This window comes from Musa acuminata, chromosome BXJ1-6, assembly GCF_036884655.1.
Source record: "Musa acuminata AAA Group cultivar baxijiao chromosome BXJ1-6, Cavendish_Baxijiao_AAA, whole genome shotgun sequence".
Taxonomy (NCBI): Eukaryota; Viridiplantae; Streptophyta; class Magnoliopsida; order Zingiberales; family Musaceae; genus Musa; species Musa acuminata.
The window spans coordinates 19,793,503-19,813,769 of record NC_088332.1 but is presented as its reverse complement, the minus strand read 5'-3'; the positions used below and the strand labels follow the sequence as shown (position 1 = coordinate 19,813,769).

Below are 20,267 nucleotides of genomic sequence, written 5' to 3'. Positions count from 1 at the left end.
AGCTGCAGAAGATGTCATCGAGGCAGTTTGGAATATCTGTCACTTCCCACCTTTGGCAGGGCTCCATGAGGTCAATAAATTGCAATCAGCTTCACACGTGAGAAAGATTAATTCCCAAAATTATTTTCTTTTCCTCTTAATATTGCAATCAGCTTCACATGTGAGAATATCTTTTCCTTTTTCCTGACAAATAAGGCCTGATGCAGCTTACCATTTATACAGGAATTTCTTCCTTTATAAATGGTCATTTTATGGCAGAAAAATTGTTTTTTGTTTCTTGTCTATTTGTTCCTACCCAGTTTACAGGTGGTGTCTGAAAGAAGAACCAACATACATATGATTATTTCATATAATCTTAATCTTTAATCGAGTCGAGAAAACAGTCTCAAGGCTGTGGACATTGACCTGGGAGTCTCGGAGTACACCTTTTTTTTGTTCTTATCAAATAGATGTTACTGATTTAGTTGATTCACATGGAATCCTTAAATGCACATTTACACAAAACCTAATCAGCAAGCTCACCCTTGATATACATACAAGATGTGAATTTGCTTTAAAGAAAGGGGTCGTCGATAATTCATATGAAGTCGGATTCAAAGTCCTTCCTTGATGTTCTTAATAGGAAAATTCACAATTTTGTGGAATTTATGCACTTCAGCAAGATAATCAAATTACTTACTAATTGGTTGACAAATTATGTCAAATCTCACCAAGTTGAATGGATGTAGAGAGAAGATTGACGAAAGAAAAAAAACACTTATTCCAAGGTGGACTAGTGGAGAATTGCAAATAATAAGCCTGTACACACCTTCAGCATGCTCGTGCAACCAATTCTTGGTTTGTGGCTTAATTCTATTGAAGAAAACACAATGGCAAAAAGACCACTACGCTACACTTTCACTGATACATCCACCCAAGATTTTGCTCTCGTATGAGAATGTCTCAGATTTTTATCTCTAAGAACATCTCAAAGACTAGTTTTGTCTTGTGGAATACATGCTTTTATGACACTAAATTGCAGTTAAAGTAACAGCAGTACATGCCGAGACAAAGACCGGTTTACAACAATATAGACAGTCAACATTGTTGCTTACAGTTCCTTGCAAATTTATACACAAAAAATGGCATGCTGACTTAATTTAGCTTTAGCTACAAGGTCATTCAACTCAGACTTGTTCAAATATGTAGAACAAACAGATTTCTTGTCACTTTTTGATGCATTTAGTCTGGGGAAACTTGTACAAATGACTATGTAATGAATTGACAACATCGGAATTAGGTTGACTATTCATACAACATACCATGTATGTAGCAAACAAAGGGTTCCCTTCATCATTGTATCAATGCTGCTGTAGAACTTTGCATGAGGAGAATCAGCTTTGATTGTGTCGGCACTTTGTCTTTGCATTTCAATGCATGCCTTTGAAGACAGGATTGGTTCTACATATGCTTGCTCCATACTCATCATACTCTGCTTTTGTGTGGCAAGCCTGCACAACCAAACAAGCTTTCATATAAAATCTTACAAAATTTTATATATATATATGTATGTATATATATATATATGTATGTATATATATATATATGTATGTATATATATATATATGTATGTATATATATATATGTATGTATATATATATATATGTATGTATATGTATATATATGTATGTATGTATATATATATATGTATGTATATATATATATGTATATATATATGTATATATATATATACATATATATATATAAGCAAATAAGATAAATAAGAAAAATACCAGGCATGGTAATTGTCTGATTTTTTAATGTTCTATCATTGAGTAATAAAACTTCTAGTCGAGTGGCTCGTAAGGTTCTGTTGATGATTAGTGCCTATTAAGTCACTAATAGTTAAAAATAGTTATAACAAATGACATACTAGGCATCTATTAAAAATAGTTACCATGCAGGAACATTATAAACTTCAAAATTTTTCATGACTTATGCTAGAATTGATTGATTTGTCCCACGTATACCAACAAATGACACAAAAGCAACATTTGAACAGCGATCTTTTGATATATTTGACAAGTGCAACAAAAAAGAGTATGTCATATTAAATAAGAGAAAAATACTTTTAACTTATTTTAGCTAGCTGGAATTTTAAAAAAATATAAATTTATAAAATGGATAGAGTAGTACCCTATAAAATTCAGGAGTAGAGGCCAGTATAGAACCTCCAAACCAAACTGCAAATCGCTGGATAGGATGACTGACGACATTAACTTGAATAGGTTGTGACTGAAGCCAGAAAGATAAAGCAGTAAGTGCCGAGCATATGTATTTGAATGAGAATCTAAAGAGAACTTACTTTTACATCTCCATCAAGTCGAGCAGCAGATGCCACAATCCTTGCATCCACAATCTTCTTTAAATCTCGTTGCAATCTCCTGTGGAAGTCCTTAAACATAGTTGATCCTCCAGATAGTACTATATTCTGAGGCAAATAATAAACTTTGAATTATGGGAAGTGAAATTTTAAGTTTTTAGCAGCAATAAGATCAATCCAACCTTATACAAAGCTCTCCTGGTGTCAATTGGTGATGACTGAATGCATTTGTCAATAACAACAGGTAAAGGAGTAATAAAATCACTACCATAAATCTCAGGATGGAAAAAGATCTGCAAAATAAAGGAAAACATTGGACAACAATGCTGTAGGATAAACAGTACTAAAACGATAAAAAGAATAAACAATAATAATAACTTGAAAAAGTATCTATCTGTTAAACAAGAATGATAAGCTTGTAACAAACTGGCAAGATTGCGTTCTTAGCATTCTCATCAAGAAATTTACTAATTTTTCCACAAATTAATATAAAAAATGTGAAAACAAGTGGAAATCCATTAAAAATGGAAAAAAAGACATAATTACTCAATAATCAATCATGATCTAAATGACCATAAATTAGCGTCAGCATCTAACTGTAAAACATTCATTGTGCACATGGTCATCCATGAGCTGGCTTATCGATTAACAAAAGAAAACTAGCAGTGCTGGAGAAATAACAATAATCAGAATCATTTTTATATTTTTAAAGTAGAAGCCAAATGAAGAATTGTACATCTATCCAAGCTAAATAATGTTATTGGATACAGTGATTGCAAGTATTTAAGGTGCTCCTGTATCATAACTAACCAGGAACAAATCAGAGCAACCAAACATTTTATGGCAGCATACATCAACCCCACAAAAAGATACTGACTTCTTATAGATATTTATACCCATAGTTACTGATTTCCCACTGCAGAATGGAAGGGAGAGTAATATAACTGATGTACAGTATGTTGTGACGTTTTATCAAAGCTTCAGATTTTTTTCTAGTTGTCTATTGTTCTACAAAAGTGTGATAAATCTGAAACTGTCCTAACTTTGGAAAGCCTCACCATAACAGAAGTCAAAGAATACCCTACCAAGCAATAATTACCAGAATAAACACTATAACACAAAGCAATCTGACTTCATGAGAGAAATTTTAAGGTAGGTCCAATTACTAGGACTCTGTTATGAGCTTGTGCTAAGGACCCGACATCCGGTTATACTGCAAGAACTAAGTGTCAAGCATTATGACATAATGTCATCGCTAATAAGCTTAAAAGCATAAGCTATGCTGAAAACACAATTTCTTTTCCCATTTGGAATTCCTCGACTGAAATTTGAATGATTTTCTATGCTGCCAATTTCTTCAACCTGAGAGCAGATCTGAAAACCATAATGCTTTAACAGTGTTCTCCTAACTCTTATATAGATATCATGTAAGATCCATGTTTCTGCTAAACAGCGTGTCATAAATATTCAGAACAGGGTAATAAAAGGAAAATAGCTAATAAGCATAATTTTTTATGGTCAATTTGTAGTGGTGAAGATTTTCTCATTAAATCATCATTTGAAAGAATATGTCATCAATTTGGAATTTGCACATCAACAATCTCATACCTGCAATTTGCCAATGGAAAGGCTGACGAAAACAAGTAGCAGGCAATCATGGTAGAAACGGTGATAGGGTATAATGTTAGGACTCTAGCTTGGAGAGTCCTAATTGAGAGGGACATTCATGTAAAACTGTTAGGACTCTAGCTAGGAGAGTCCTAATTGAGAGGGACATTATGTTAGGACTCTAGCTAGGAGAGTCCTAATTGAGAGGGGCATTCATGTAGGAGGTTTTTCTTAGAGAAGAATTAGGAGTTGTAAGGGAATAGGAGTCTTGAGTAAGAGTCCTATTAGGAGTTGGTTAGAAATAAGAGTCTTAAGTAGGAGTCCTATTAGGAGTTAGGGTTTAGAAGCCCTATAAATAGCCATGTATTCCATCTCTTTTGATAAGCAATAGATGAATCTTTTCTGCAGCCTTTGAGCAGCAACTTGGAGGGAGGAACCCCTATAGAGTTCCAAGGAGGCCGATCCCCTAAAGAGATCAACCCAAAATTTAGAATCTGCAAGGGTTCTATCATATAATTTATGGAAATAGAGAATAATTTGATGAAGAGAGATTTGATCAATATCAATGGCATAGCCTCCAATTCTTGGACATAATAACTTCCAACGGAAGCCAAAACAGATGCTATATTACAATCATATGGTAGCTAAGCTGTCAAGAAAACATGGTAAATGGTACTCCACTATCATTTGTTGCAAAAATGATTCTGGTGTTTGAGAAGGTGCTTAGTCATGATTGCCAAACTGATGCTGATCAAATTTCAAAGTTCCTAATTATTTTCTTATTCATCATACTTAAGTGTAAATGTCCACTATCATTTGTCCCTGATTCTGGTGTTTGAGAAGCTGCTAAAATGCATCCCCCTAGTCTCATATTCTATTTTTGGTCAAGAGTACTTGCTCAAAACTCTTTCTGATTCCAACAAAAGAGGAAGAATAATAGGATGTAAAAGGCTATCATACAAGTAAGATAGCTATTCATTAATACACAAACAGTGCAGACACATGCAGGCACACAATCATTTTGTAAACTATAAATTGCATGCAACAATCTGACACAACTAGTCTTATAAAGATATATATTGAACAATAGCCATTAGTGATCTTTTCTCCTTGAATTTCATCATGTTTCCTTTCTAAAGTACACACACACACACAGAAGACTAACCTACACCAGCCTAAAAACAAATGTGTTTGCAAGATGAACCATACTGATTTATTTATTTTCAAAAAAATAAAATGGTACCTTGCATTCTTAAAAAGATTGACACTTGTATGTGACAGAAATTACTTCATAAAAGAAGTACAATCTTGGACTAATTAAAATAGTTAAATTGAAATGCGTACCTCAGGACCAAGAAAGCGCTCATATCCAATGTCACAGGTATATGATGCCCCAGTCTTTGGTTTAACTCCAGCCCATTGCTTAGTGTACTTGCCAGGCAACCTGTCATGTTTATTGAACTCCTGAGAAAATACAACATAATTATCAGCTAATAACAAGTAAAAAGCTAATAATAATAATAATTCTTATCACTAAAGATTATTATGTAGTTTTTCCGCAACATGTATGTTACTATTGAATAGGAATCTCCATGTAGCAACTGTTTTGATGATGTTTTTCTTTATACAAAATCCTTACTACTCAAAGCAATCGTTTCAGGCTCTACCATACCAGTTGAGATTTTTCACACAGCAACAATTATTTTGTCATGCTTCATGAGTATATTTCGTCTTAAATGATTAAAAAACTCACAAATTTTTTCTAATATTAAAATTATATAAAACTGACAGAATACTTGGACATAGATGACAAATATCTACCTGATATAAATATTTTATAATCCAATTATTAGTAAAACCATAAAGTTAAACAAGATGTTCGGACTTAGTTTATAGATCATTTAGTCAAAAGTTAAGGAGACAGCAACTCAAAAACTATGACTGAGACACAGATATACAAAGGCTAAGAAATAAGGTATGCAACAGTTTCATGAAAAAATACGTCTAATATATATATCACGAAAATTTAGCACATGTCAGCAAATTTTCGTTATTTCCCAACAAATGCAGTATGGTTTTCAGATGTATGCAACAAGATAGCTTACAGAATAGGTGCCATGTTATGGGACCAAATATTTATCAAAGAACTTTCATCGTCATTTTATGCAAAGTACACACTACAGAATTTTGACTGCAGTATCCTATCTTATATTAAAATGAAGACATAATAACCCTAGTTGTTGTTAGTCACTTGTGTTTGTAATGACCCAAATAGTCTCACATGGTTGGATTGTTTGATAATGCTTGACAGGCTTCGCTATTAGTAATTTGGGATCAAACATTTTGAGCCCTTCTATCCAAGATATTAGGTGAATTGACCTATTCGCAAGAACTAATACCCAATGGGTTCATCTAGGGTTGCCACATGAAAAACCTTCATCTCAATTTTTTTTCTTTCCATTTCCTTATCTTTCTGTTACAATCCTCAAACGGCCTGCTGCAGCACCATATATAATGTTAATATTGTTACCACTAAATAATACCACACAATGCCATGAATATTGATGCAGGGTACATTGAAAAATCCTGAACCTGCAATTTGGCTTTAAGAAGTATAGAACATCTTTATCAGTTGCATATAACCAAAGAATCCTACACATATGAATGTAAGACAGTATCAGCCATTTGCCACTGGGGGTAATCTAGTTATTATACAAGACCAATAAATGAATTTCAGCTCTGTTATCATATATAACATAGATGGAACAGGATTTGCAATTATAGTTGGAAACAAGCTCAAGATGTAACTGCTTGCAATGTTTAATTTTAAGTGGAAAAGTACAAAACTAAAAACTTCAAGTATAAGAATGATCAGTGGTTCGCTGGCAGTTGTGACGATAGGTTTCACGGTTTCGTTTGATGTCAATTTGAAGGCTTAACACCTGTCATGCTTTAAGCTCTGCCACCAATATACATGTTTCCAGACATCATTATAATGACACTAACATACTGATCTCCAAGAGCTATATACATATGTCACAAGTTAAATTTCGGTAATAACATTAAGACACAAAAATTATTTGGTGAAATTTAATGTAATACCTTGAACCAATGCTGGTGCAGTAACTAAAACCATATACAGAAAAGTTAAAATCATGCACCATCCAGGAAGAGAAATGAGACGATAGAAATATGTTATCTATGTTTCCACAGAAACATGTCACAACATTAATTACCTTTACAATGTCTGAGCATGTGTAGCAATACATTTCTTTGACCTTTCTTGCTACTTCCAAAGAGTCTTCAGGTGGTACATGTTCTCCTCTTTCCTGTGTGAATGGTAGAAATATTTATAACAAATATATAATAGAAGATTAAAAACCAATGCAATTCACTGAAACAAGAAACGACATGATTATCAGATCCTAAAAAATTAATTACAACCAAGATAGTTCATTCTAAAAATAGCTTGCTAAAAAGGAAACATTGACATATCATGCATTGATATGTAAAAAAGAATATAAATTCAGATGCCTAATCAACAGAACCAGAGCGTGAATGCTAACATTTTTTATGTATAGAGGAGAAAAAGCTCTAGACTATAAACTAACCAAATTGCTGGAATAAGATACATTAAGGGTTTTAGCTGCCTAAAATGACAGAGCATCTTGAACTAGATTAAATGCTTGGCAAAAATTTTAGTAACAAGGATTATAATTTCAGGTACCAAACTTGTACTGGTCGTTGGCCAGACTGGTGCAGACCAGCTACAAACTGGCATATAACTTCGTATAATATTTACAGAGAAAATGAAAATGAATCAGGGAAAAAGCAATGATCAACCTACTTCCTTTTTTATATTTGAGAGGATGCTGCATATTAAAAAAACTTTTAATTTTATCATCCCTTTAAGATTCTCATCCACTCTCCTTCCTATAACAATTCACATTAAATGATAAACTAGTTCCTGTGCTCATAATAGATACATTTTCAAGCCTTGAGAAGGAAGATAACCAGGGAATAAGAGCCGTGAAATGTCTCATAAGCTTACAAGGTCAGTAGGCACCCCTCATTCTCTCATCTCCTCTCCGGTAATTAATGGCTGAAGATAACTCAAGAAAATAATGCTTAGGCATTGTTTTTGACATCATCTTCACACATGCATTTCACTTCACAATCTTATTAAGCATTTCCCAAGGCTATTAACAAGAAAATTTGGATTAAAATCGACAAAGTCAGTTGAATGTGAAACTTGCCAATGAAAGAAATTGATTAAGCCTCACAGCAGAGAGATTAGTAAATATGAACAAAAAAAACTATAAAGCACAGAATACCCCGAAAACCATCAGAAGAATTTGGCATCTAAGTTGTCATGGGGTATAACATTGCATAAAAGAAGCCTGCTTTAGAAGAGGAGGGTGTGATAAGATTTGAAGACCAGCAAGAGCATCTTTGACAAAGCAACATCGGGAAGAAACAAGAATATGCTGACAAAACAATTTTACTTTTCTGTGATGTTTATTTCAACAATAAATTAGATAAATAAATGTTGGTGTGAGATCATGGCATTTTGAAAGAAATATAAACCCAATTCCAAGGTAAGTTAACCAACCAAACATGATTATAGTATCATCAAGAACAACAGAATGGATATTGTTAAGATTAGAACAATTAATCATTGTTACTCCATTTGTATTACCTATCATTGTTCTATTATTTCACCTCCAGATATCATTTAACTTCACTGGACATACCTCAGTCACTTATTCTAAAGTCAGCATATGGGATTGATTCATGTACCAGAGTTCTAATTTTTTAAGAGATATTGCAGTTTATACTGTTCACTTCCCTGATGCTCATAATTGTATCGTATTTTATGCCTTCTGTGGTGTGGTCACCAAAACGATACTGACTCTTAACATTAAGATTGAGGTACTTCTCGAAACTGTTTCTCAATAAGCTTATTTTCCTCTTTCTATTGTAAACCATTTTCACCTAGACTAGGTAGTGAGCATTCAGATTAAAATCATTTTGACATAATTGGCTATTTTGTGTAGAAGTAACTCTGTCAAAATTTTCTATCTAGCTTAAAATAGAATGGATGTAATGTCAACCAAGGAAGTAACTCTGTAAATATTTTCTATCTAGCTTAAAATAAAAGGAATGGCAATGTAAACCAAGCATTGCCATATTACAGCCAGGTAGTAAACAAATTAGGGCATGTAACTTCAACATTTTTTTCTCAATACATATGAATTGACGAGAATGAGAGTGTTTCACTTGATTTCAATATATGACTAGGATGAGAATAAATCAAATCAAATATTTTCTTCGATATTTGAAGGATGATAAAAAGATTTTGATGGAATTAGTTGCATGTGATGACTGGAAGTAGGTTTCATTTGTTTGAACAACCAAAATCGATGTAATATAAAGGGAAAGAAAAGTTTTAACTGGGAGCCTTCTACCTTCATAAGCTGCTGAATAAATTGAGTAACATCCTTGCCTGCAATAGGAATTGATTTGATGCTACTTCCTATCACATAACCATCAGCAACTGGAACTACATGAGTAGCACCATCTCCAACATCAACAACAACCCCTGTCATTTCACACTGAAAAATCGCAGGTCAACTTAAAACAAATAAGAGTAATGCTGTATTGGTCAACCCAAAATTTGCTACAAGACAAGTGAGTTCTGTGAGAAAAACTGGCATCATACCACAAACAAACTTACTAGATCCATCACTAGTCAAAACGAAAGTTAGAAAAAGGATAAGATGATGAAAAATGGTCCAGATACAGATGACCAGCTACATTTGTCATAAGCTTCATTAAGAATCTACAAAGAAAGATGCTAGAGTAATCACCTATATCTTGGTTGAGTTAATAATTGGTTCATTTAGAAAGATGAACGGTTGAGTTCCAGAAGAAACTTCATGCTTCTAAACCAGTAATATATAAAATATCCTTTTATTGTAATGCTCAAGAAGCAGGCTAATTGATATGCTAGATTTAATATGTATAGTCTTCTTCTTCGATCTTTGTTGGTGTTTCTCCCAGCATGGCACCCATAGTTGCAGTAATCTTATCCAACTGTAAACATTCAATCATATCCCTCATAACATGAAACCGGGGGACGGGGTAAAATGCAGAATGGATTTCGAAAGAAAAAACCGACAATACAATTGTACTTACTAAAATGAGTTTTTCGGATAGAAAATGAACGAACTCACGAAAAAAAGTCGACAGTACAATTGTATTTGTTGGAATGAGTTTTCCGGATAAAAAAGGAGCGCACTCATGAAAAAACTTTGATAAAAACAAAAAATAGCTCACCACCAAGTTTAAAATCACAAAGGGATACAAAAAAATCACCACCCCAAGGATAATAAACAAGGATACAGAACTAAAAGCAAAAGACTCACTACTCAAGGATGCATCCAAGAGATACGGAGTTTAAGAGAGCACTCCAAGAGAGCTTCTGCCAATATCATCAGTTTCTAAAACCTTTTTAACCCTAGAACACTAAAATAAATACTAGTGCATGAAACAACCCTTCATGCATAAGAAATTACGAGATTTAAGTGTCTTACAACTAGTAACTAACTCCTTTAATGCGTTCCTTAGCTATAAAGAAAAGCATCTTGAAACAGCTTTAACTTTATGTAGGGAATATGCTTATGAGCTATCATAATTGAGTGGGCTGAGTTGAAAACTATGAGGCAACATTATAAGCTGAAAAATATACTATAGCATCAGCAAAGTCCATATAAGCAAATTATAGCAAATTAGACACTCCGATGTTAATCTCCCTTGGTTGAAAAAGACTTAAATCAGCCACATTAAATGTTGGGGACACACCGTAATCTTCATGTAGCTCAATCTCAAAAGCATTTCTGCCAATTCTCTTAAGCACCTTGAATGGACCATCAGCCTTCGGTTTCAATTTTCTAAATTTGTTTGGTGGAAACCTCTCCTTCCTTAGATGAATCCAAACCAAATCACCTGCATCAAACTCCACATGTTTTCTGTGTTTATTGGCAGCTTGTATGTACCTCTCATTTTGCTTCTTAATGGTTGCTTTTAACATCCTCATGTAGCTTCTTTATCTGCTTAGCTCTTTCATCAGCATCTCCACTAAATTGCTTAGTTGTCGAATGAGAGACCAAGTCTAAAGGACCAGTAGGATTAGCATCATAAACAATCTCAAAATGACTCTTGCCAATGCTATGATACATGGAACGATTGTAGGCAAACTCAATTTGTGGAAGAATGAAACCTCATTGCTTAATGTTCTAGACAACATAGCTTCTAAGTTTCCCAAGCTTTTGTTCATTACTTCAGTTTGCCCATCGGTTTATGGATGATGCGAGCTGTTGAAATTCAAAGAAGTATCCAGCTTCCTTTAAAGATTTCTCCAAAAATGACTAAGAAATTTAGAGTCTCGATCAGACACCATAGTTCTTGGAATACCATACATTAACAATCTCCTTAAAATACAAATCAGCAATAAGAGATGCATCATTTGATTTATTGTAGGGAACAAAGTGAGACATTTTTGAAAATTTATCAACAACAACCACGATAGAATCCTTGTTCCTTTAAGTTCTTGGCAGTCCCAAAACAAAATCAAGACTCACTTCCTCCCATGGAGCATTTGGTACTGGCAATGGAGTGTACAAACTAGAATTTTGACTTCTTATTTTTGCCAAATGACACACTCGGTATTGTTTTACATGTCTCTCCATATCTCTGAACATCTTAGGCCAATAGAAATTTGATTACACAAGAGCTAGAGTCTTATCCCTATCGAAATGTCCTTCCAAAACATCACCATGAGCTTCAGCTAGAATTACTTGTCTCAAAGAACAAGATGGAACACACAAGGCATTAGCTCGAAAAAGAAAACCATTTTGCTTTGATCCATCATGATTCCATTTTTCGAAACAACATATCCCAAAAACACTACACTATGAGTAAAAAAATCATACTTTTTCATACTAGCATAAAGCTTTTGCTATCTCAAAATAAAAAAATCTCTTTAAGATGAATCATATGCTCCTCTTCGGTCTTGCTGTACACCAATATATCATCAAAGTAAACCACAACAAAAGTTCCAATACATGGTTTAAGTATGTGATTCATGAATCTCATGAAAGTGCTAGGAGCATTAGATAGTCTAAATGACATAACCAACCATTCATATAAGCCTTCTCTAGTTTTAAATGTTGTTTTCCACTCATCTCCGGGCCTCATTCTTATTTGGTGATAGTCATTCCTCAAATCAATTTTAGAGAAAATATAAGCACCACACAATTGATAAAGTAAATCATCTAACCTTAGAATGGGAAAACAATAATCCATTGTGATTTTGTTGATGGTGCAGCTGTCCACACACATTCTCCAAGAACCATCTTTCTTAGGCACCAACAAAGCTGGAACCGCACAATGACTCATGCTCTCGCGAATTAACCCCTTTTTCACCAACTCATCCACTTGCCTTTGAAGTTCTTCATGCTCCTTGGGACTCATTCTATATGCTGCCTTATTAGGTAGAATCACCCCCGGAATAAGATCAATGTGATGTTGGATGTCACTCAAAGGTGGAAGATTATGTGGAATCTCTTCCAGTACAACATCTTGAAACTCTTCCAGGATTAGTTTCATGATTACTGGTGCCTCCTTGTGTTGTTCATTCGCCTCTACTACTACTAGAGCCATAACATAACCACCCTTGTCTAATTCACCCTTGAATTCACCATAAGACATAAAAGCACTAACCTCCTTTTTTTGGTGCACTGATTCCAGAATGTTGTAAAGGAGCCAAAATAAACTTCTTTTCGTTCACCTTAAAAAAATAAGTATGTTTATAGTCATCATACAACACCCTTCTATCATAATGCCATGGTCTTCCCAACAGCAAATGACAAGCGTCCATAGGAGCAACATCACACTATATTTCGTCTTTATAATACTTGCCATTAGAAAATGAAACTAAACATCTTTCAGTTACCTTGATATCATTTCCTTTTTGCAGCCAACATAATTGATAAGGACGTGGATGAGGGATTGTATCCAACTTTAGCTTCTGCACTATCTCCAAAGCTGCCACTATCAATAATCACCAAGCACACCTTGCCAAAAGAAGTGCATTTAGTGTGAAACATGTTCTTTCTAACCCAACTTTCATCCTCGGCCACATAGGACACTTGTAAGCTACGTTGCAACACCATAGACAAACCATGATCAGCATAAGTAATCTCTTTCTCATCATCATCGTATTTTGGTTCGTCGTCGGCTTCATCTTCTCCTCTATCACTATGATCTTCAACCAAAGTTACAATCCTCCTATTTGGACAATCTGAAGCAATATGTCCAAAACCATGACATTTGAAGCATTTTCGGCCACTTGGCATAGAAGAATTATGTGTTTGTTTACTGCCAGCAGGTCCTTCACCCTTGTCTTGCACCTTCGATATCACCTTGCTTTGGACAGTAGGCTTGGAACTTCCTCCTTTTATATAGCCTTCTTTTGAATCGTACTAAGAACTCTTTTCAAACTTCTGTTGCTTTTCAACTTTTAATACCAACTTGTTCACATCATTTAAAGATCAATATGGCTGCGGTTGAACAACTTTAGCTCTCTTTTCATTTTCTCCCATGTCACAATTTTACTCTTCCCCTCATATTCTCTTTGTTTTTTCAGATTTTCCCACCAAAAAAATGCATTCCATCTGATTTTAAGTGACACAAGTTTTATGTCAAGCCCCCTCACCATACCCAAATACTAGATCGGCTCTAATACCAAATGTCATGACCCGAGCCTGATGGGCTAATTGGTATATTAACTTCGTTTGGTCTAAACCACTAACCAAAATGCATAAGTTGAAGTTTATAATAGTACACTCATCAGACCCTTATAAGTCAATCTTAATCTTACTCACTTCCAATGTGGGACTAATCAGGGGTGTTACATTTTACCTTCTTTTGTTCTAGTGGTTCGTGAAAATCGAAAATTCTTTCTACTGTATTAAGCCAATCGATAAAGTCATCAACATTTATTTTACCTTCAAACTCTGGAATCTCCAATCTTGGGTTATATTTATTCTGCCACTCGTCTTGAACTCTATGTCTTGTCCGAAATCTTCTCAACTCCCTTAGAAGAGGAGGTGTATCGTCATCAGAAGTAAACTCTTGAACATCACTTTCATGCTGGTTGTTTCTACTTCGAAGTTCTTCAATTATTTCTTTTTTTTCTTGTAGACTACGCAACAATCTTCATAGCTGCAGCCTTAATGACTCAATCTCATCTTTATGACAACTACCTTCGTCAACTATATCTTTTCTATTCTGCTTTGTCATGATCTCTAGCCTTCAGCTCGAACACCAAACTGATACCGGGGGGGGTAAAATGCAGAATGGATTTTGAAAGAAAAAATCGACAGTACAGTTGTACTTGCTGGAATGAGTTTTTCGGATAGAAAATTAACGAACTCACGAAGAAAAATCGATAGTACAATTATATTTGTTGGAATCAGTTTTTCGGATAGAAAAGGAGCGAACTCATGAAAAAACTTTGATAAAAACGAAAAATAGCTCACCACCAAGTTTAAAATCACAAAAGGATACGAAAAAATCACCACCTCAAGGATAATAAACAAGAATATAGACTAAAAGCAAAAGACTCACCACTCAATAACGCATCCAAGAGATACAGAGTTTAAGAGAGCACTCTAAGAGAGCTTATGCCAATATCATCTGTTTCTAAAACCTTTCTAACCCTAGAACACCAAAATAAATACTAGTGCATGAAATAACCCTTCATGCATAGGGAATTACAAGATTTAAGTGTCTTACAACTGGTAACTAACTTCTTTAATGCGTTCCTTAGCCATGAAGAAAAATATTTTGAAACAGCTTTAACTTTGTGTAGAGAATATACTTATGAGCTGTCATAATTGATTGGGTTGAGTTGAAAATTATGAGGCAACATTGTGGACTGAAAAATATACCATAGCATCAGCAAGGTCCATATGAGCAGATTGTAGCAAATTAGGCATTCCCGTGTCACAACAACACTCATTAGTGGTGCTACAATGTTCCCTATCTTCACTACTAATTTCTTTGAAAGTTAGGCGGACACGAAACACATGACAACAAAGGAAGATTTATAGTCAAATTTTAATTCATCCAACTAATAAAGCAGCATTTGTGTATGCCTAAACAATTGAGAAGGTTCTTGAAAATGGAAGAATAATAGTTTTTACAGTGGACAAGTTCATCTTTAAGGCAAGAATTTGCAAAATTTAGAAAATAAATAAACGAACCACCATATCACTAACCAGACATGTTTTGAACTAACAAAATGCACAAATATACCATGAACAGTAACAAAGTGCAACACAATGCATGAGGCTCTTAATGTTCGGGATTTTCAGAGAATTAAGTGTATGCAACCATGCAACTCTGCATATATCTTATTAACACAATATCGGCTCAAAAGGCAAGCAACTGTTCTTAGGAGTTAGAACATCTATATGACAAGTGCCAATAGTCCATGCTAACTAGCACTTATATTTCGTTGACCAAACGCAGGCTAATAAAAGAAAAGGAAACGGGTGTGAACTGCAGAGTATGATGTACTCTGTGCCTGTGGACACACGTCCAATGAACCTGAATAGCACATTCAAGCATAAACAAGTGCATGTTCCTCATGTCTATGTACCATGCCCTGATTTCAGAAAACTACTTATACGATGTGCACTGAGAACTGCAACATGAAAACTTGCTTCATGAAGTTATTGATAACCAGAAAACTATATACATATTAGCAAATTTTGATATCATTAGTTCCTAAATTGGAGATGAGAAACTGAATTTGAATGGTACCTTGTACAATGAGCACTTCAAGAGCATTAATAAGATAATATATATAATTTTCAACAATCAAGCATGACATGTAGATTAGATATAACCTTTGAAGTAGTGTATCCAGCAGCAAGGGCAAGGACAGGTTGAACAGCTATATACAATCCAGGAACATTAAACGTCTCAAACATGATTTCTCCAGTATATTCACGGTTCTCAGGGGCAGTAAGTGGGCTCTCAGTTAGAAGAAAATAATGATCTTCTGGGTCACAGCGCAAGTAATTGAAGATACATTGTTGCCAAAATCTTTCCATTGCATCCCAATTCTCCACCTGTAAAAGGGCATTATAAACCCAAGGCAACTATGGGAGTACATAAACATGAATGCTACTTCTTAATGATGTGTTTACCTGACCATTCCGAATTGGGTAACTAAGATTGTATGCCGTACTAAACCGAGAACGCATTAAAGCTTCTTCCCCAATTAAAAAATCAAGATCGGCCATTACACTTGCATTATGCTGTGCTAGCCAATTTCCCTTAGCAGAGCTCCTTGATTGATTTGAAAAAGACTCATTGACAGCAACTACAGTAGGTATGATGAAGCAAGGTTCAACATTGCCAGCATATCCCATCTTGGTATACCTAAGCATAAAACATTTGGGCCAGTGAAGAAAGTAAAATAACAATAATAGGTAGCTCACCTCATAAAAATATAACTACTAACAGTAAGTCTGAGTAGATGAGCATGAAGATGGCAATCCCCTCAGAGTCATAAATATTTCATGTGAAGATCCATCTAGTGAGATTTTAATCAGCAAAATTTTAGTTTGTCTGTTCACATTTTAGAATATCACACACATCAATCATAGTGGGTTTACACTGACGCACAAGAACACCGTTTACCATATGGTTTAGTTCGGTATTAGGTCAAGCCACCTGCAACCCAGCTAAACAATAGAAGGATAGAAAGAAAGAAACACCTTGAAAGCTAGAATTTCAAAGCTTTTAGAGTTGGTTTTTCATTGTTCAAAGAGATAATGAGAGCCAAAAGTCCGCTCTGGGACACAAGTATGTTCAAATCATTAAGGCTTAAAGAAAGATGATATTTTATTTAGTCTGATCAACTTGAATATGAATTTGTCTCCTATTTCTACAGTGTTAGCCGGCTCATCGAACCATTAGAAGGCAGTAAGAAGATAGTTTCTGTTGCAGTGTTCTGAGTCTCTGTTGTACTCTTAACTTTGCTCAAAACATATGAGCATCTAAAGCATATGATTTTGTTGGCCTTGTGTTAAATGCACAAACCCTTACTAATCGCAAACAACTTATCAATATGATACCAAAGTCCTTAGAAGAGCAGTGCTGTGTCACAGAATACCTTATCCATCAAGACATTGAAGAATCAAGTTAGCAGACCTTTAAACATACATAATGTCAATCCCTATAAGGTGCTAATCTCATGATAACATATTCACCATGCTTGCAGCTAGTTAACAGTCAGGGTCACAGGTAAAAAATAGAAAGCTACATATTCACTGGTCTATTAGTCAAACAGGTCTGATATTTAGCTTGAGATTCTGACTAAATTCTTAGGTTGCTGGATTAAGTAGTTTCAACTTTAGGCTTCAATATTGCTGCTGATAGGGTTTCAGGCCAAACTCTAGGAGTCAATTTAACATCCCACTCTAGCATAACAATAATAAGGAAATGTCTTATGTAGCTTCTTCTACTGCAATTGATTCATCAGGGAAGAAAGTGATCACATAGCGAACTCTACATCTCTTTCTAGCCCTAAAATGCATCTACGTTTGACACAAAACTTCTGACTCTAAGCTGAACTTCCCAACAAACCTTCAAATCAATTTCGCAGCTTTTCTGTATAATTGAAGGAAAAAAAAGAACCATGAGCACATGATTCATATTGTCATCGTGAAGAACATTGGTATGTCTTGTTGTAGCTTTGTGCTTCTATTGCAATCGATTTATCAGAGACGAAAGAAATCACTTTGCAGATTCTTTATCTTTACTCTAACCCAATGATGCATCTACATTTGACATAATTGATTATAGCTTTCAACGTTTTCAACTCTTGAGTTCACAAAATCACAACCGTGGAATCACAAAGCACCGGAAAGAAATCTAACACCAGCACGTCAAACGCGTACCCGGTGCCGTTGTCGATGACCACCGCGGGCCGAGAAGCAGCGTCCATCGGGGAACCGGGAGCAGGGATCCGCTGGCGAGATCCGAGCAGGGGTCATGGCAGTGGTGCCATGGCAGCGGCGACTTGGATCCGAAGCAAGCTTGCCTTGGAGCAGGATGACGACAACTTGGATCCGAAGCAAGCTTGTCGTGGCACCCACACAACGAAGCGGATCCCGAGATCTGGGAGGGGCGTGACGTACGGCGCTGCCGCTTGCTTGCCTTCTTCCTCCTGCAGGCGTAGCTGCCTCCGGAACTACTGATTGGTTTGCTGCGGAATCGCAGATGAAGACATCACCGCCCCCACCGACGCCGACGCCTTCGGGTCGATTCCACAGCTTTCTTGGTTGTTGACTCTGTCTCTCTATCCCTCCCTTGCGTCTCTTTTTGTCTCTTCCCTCTTCCTGTCGATCGAAACGGGCAGTAGTGACAGCTAACAAATCTCGATCAAATTGCCACATTTATTTTCGGATTCAATGGTAGAATAATGTTACGAGGCGTTGACTTGATTTTGGGAACCGGATGGGCCACGTTTCTAATCATAACTTAATTCTGCTCGAATTAAGTTAATAGTTTTTTTTTTTTTGTTCTTCTGAGGAAAATTGGGGACATGTGAATTCTCATGTAACATATCATTTTAATTGGAATTATTTCTTTTGGTGTTATTTAAAACTGTTGGATGCAAAAGATAAAACTACTAGTCCACGTAAATAATTGATCGATCTTCTTTCGGACTTGTGTTGGCAAGTGTAATTGTTCCGGCCATGCTTGTTGCTCTGAGATGTTGAATAGTAATTGATAGGGGAGTCACTGCAGAGTCAACGGGATACGAGCACTGACGCAAGCCATCCCGTGGGTGGTCAACCGAAGTGACTTCCCTCAGGGAGTAATGGCGACGCAACGTACCATGACGCCACCCGCGCGTGGCCCACGCTCTGCCCGAGCGAGCGGGCATTAACGTCGACCCCACGACGCCAACGTCACCCGCTCTCAGTCAACAGCTTCGTCGCACATACCCTGCACGTTCACCCAAACGCAGAGGGCGACGACCAAGGCCGCCCATGCCCTGCGATAGGATGGTCCGCCACGCGACCCTAATGGCGATGTCAAATCCAGTCAGAGGCACGACCCTGCTCTGACAGTCAGGAACATCAGGTAATATCAGACCAAAACTATAAAACGTCCAAAGGCCCAAAGCGCCGGAGGACAGGTCCTGGTGGGAGAAATCCCCTCTACACCCACTAATTGGACCGTCGGAGGGGTCGGGCCGAGGCTACGGTCCGACCTTTGTGCAGGTACACGGCGACCACTCTACCTCGGCGCGGCGACTAGTCATCTCTCCAGGCAATGCCCCGCCCGGACCAACACGAGCGCCACCCCAAGAGAAGTCCAGAAGCGCCACCTGTGATCCCCGACATCCGGACCCCTGAACCGAGCCGCACCGTCTCCGGGGCTGCGGCTTAAATAGGTGCAGACCGCATCAGTTTGGCGCTAGAAGGAGGGCCCGAATGTCGAGCGATCCTCACGCTGACCCCATCGAGTCCGTTGCCCACGAAGATAGAGAAATGCCGACGTCGACGCCGGATCGTTATTGGCGCTTGTTCAACGACTCAAGGATGCCGCCCCCATTACCCGCGGTCGGCCCCCCGGCCGTACCGCCCGAGGCGTTTTTCGCCCTCGCCAAGCAAGTACAGGGAATGGCGGAGATAATGCAGACCATTGTCCCGCTCATCCCGGAGATCAGGCGACTGACGGACGCCTCCGCCGACCCAACGCAGCAAAGGCTGGACACGGGACAGCATGCAGCCGGCGAAACCCGAGACGAGGCCGTTCACCACGAGAGTTCGCCCGCGCGCGGTTCTCCCGCACCCTCCCGAGCCGCGCGACCTCACTCCGAAACCGACACCGTATCATCCGACTCAGCTGACAGCTTCGTTAAGGCACAACTCTCCCGAGTCAACCGCCGCATGGACAAGTTCCGACGCGAACTCCAGAAGTCGCGTGGCGAGTCCGGCGAGGGCCCCTCGGGCGGATCCCCTTTTATCCAGGAAACACAAAAAAAACCGGTCCCCCTCAACTTTCGGGTGCCGGCCTTAGAAACATATGATGGCAGCTCCGACCCAGTCGAACACGTCGCCGCGTTCAGGACTCAGATGGCCCTCTATAGCACGTCCGACGCGCTAATGTGCCGTGCATTCCCGACCACCTTCAGAGGACCAGC

The 20,267-nt window shown here is 37.2% G+C and overlaps 1 protein-coding gene across 1 annotated transcript; it reads right to left on the bottom strand.

Annotated features, from left to right (window-relative positions):
* Nucleotides 1–1,040: 1,040 nt before the first annotated feature.
* On the bottom strand, nt 1,041–18,480 carry LOC103988669 (actin-related protein 3). Its single transcript, XM_009407273.3, has 10 exons — nt 18,010–18,480; nt 16,252–16,486; nt 15,949–16,173; nt 9,439–9,585; nt 7,207–7,299; nt 5,315–5,434; nt 2,545–2,655; nt 2,345–2,470; nt 2,176–2,274; nt 1,041–1,490 (listed from the first exon to the last, which is right to left on the bottom strand). The coding sequence occupies exons 1-10, from the start codon at nt 18,054–18,056 to the stop codon at nt 1,410–1,412; spliced, it is 1,284 nt and encodes a 427-aa protein (XP_009405548.2). The 5' UTR covers nt 18,057–18,480; the 3' UTR covers nt 1,041–1,409.
* Nucleotides 18,481–20,267: the final 1,787 nt, after the last annotated feature.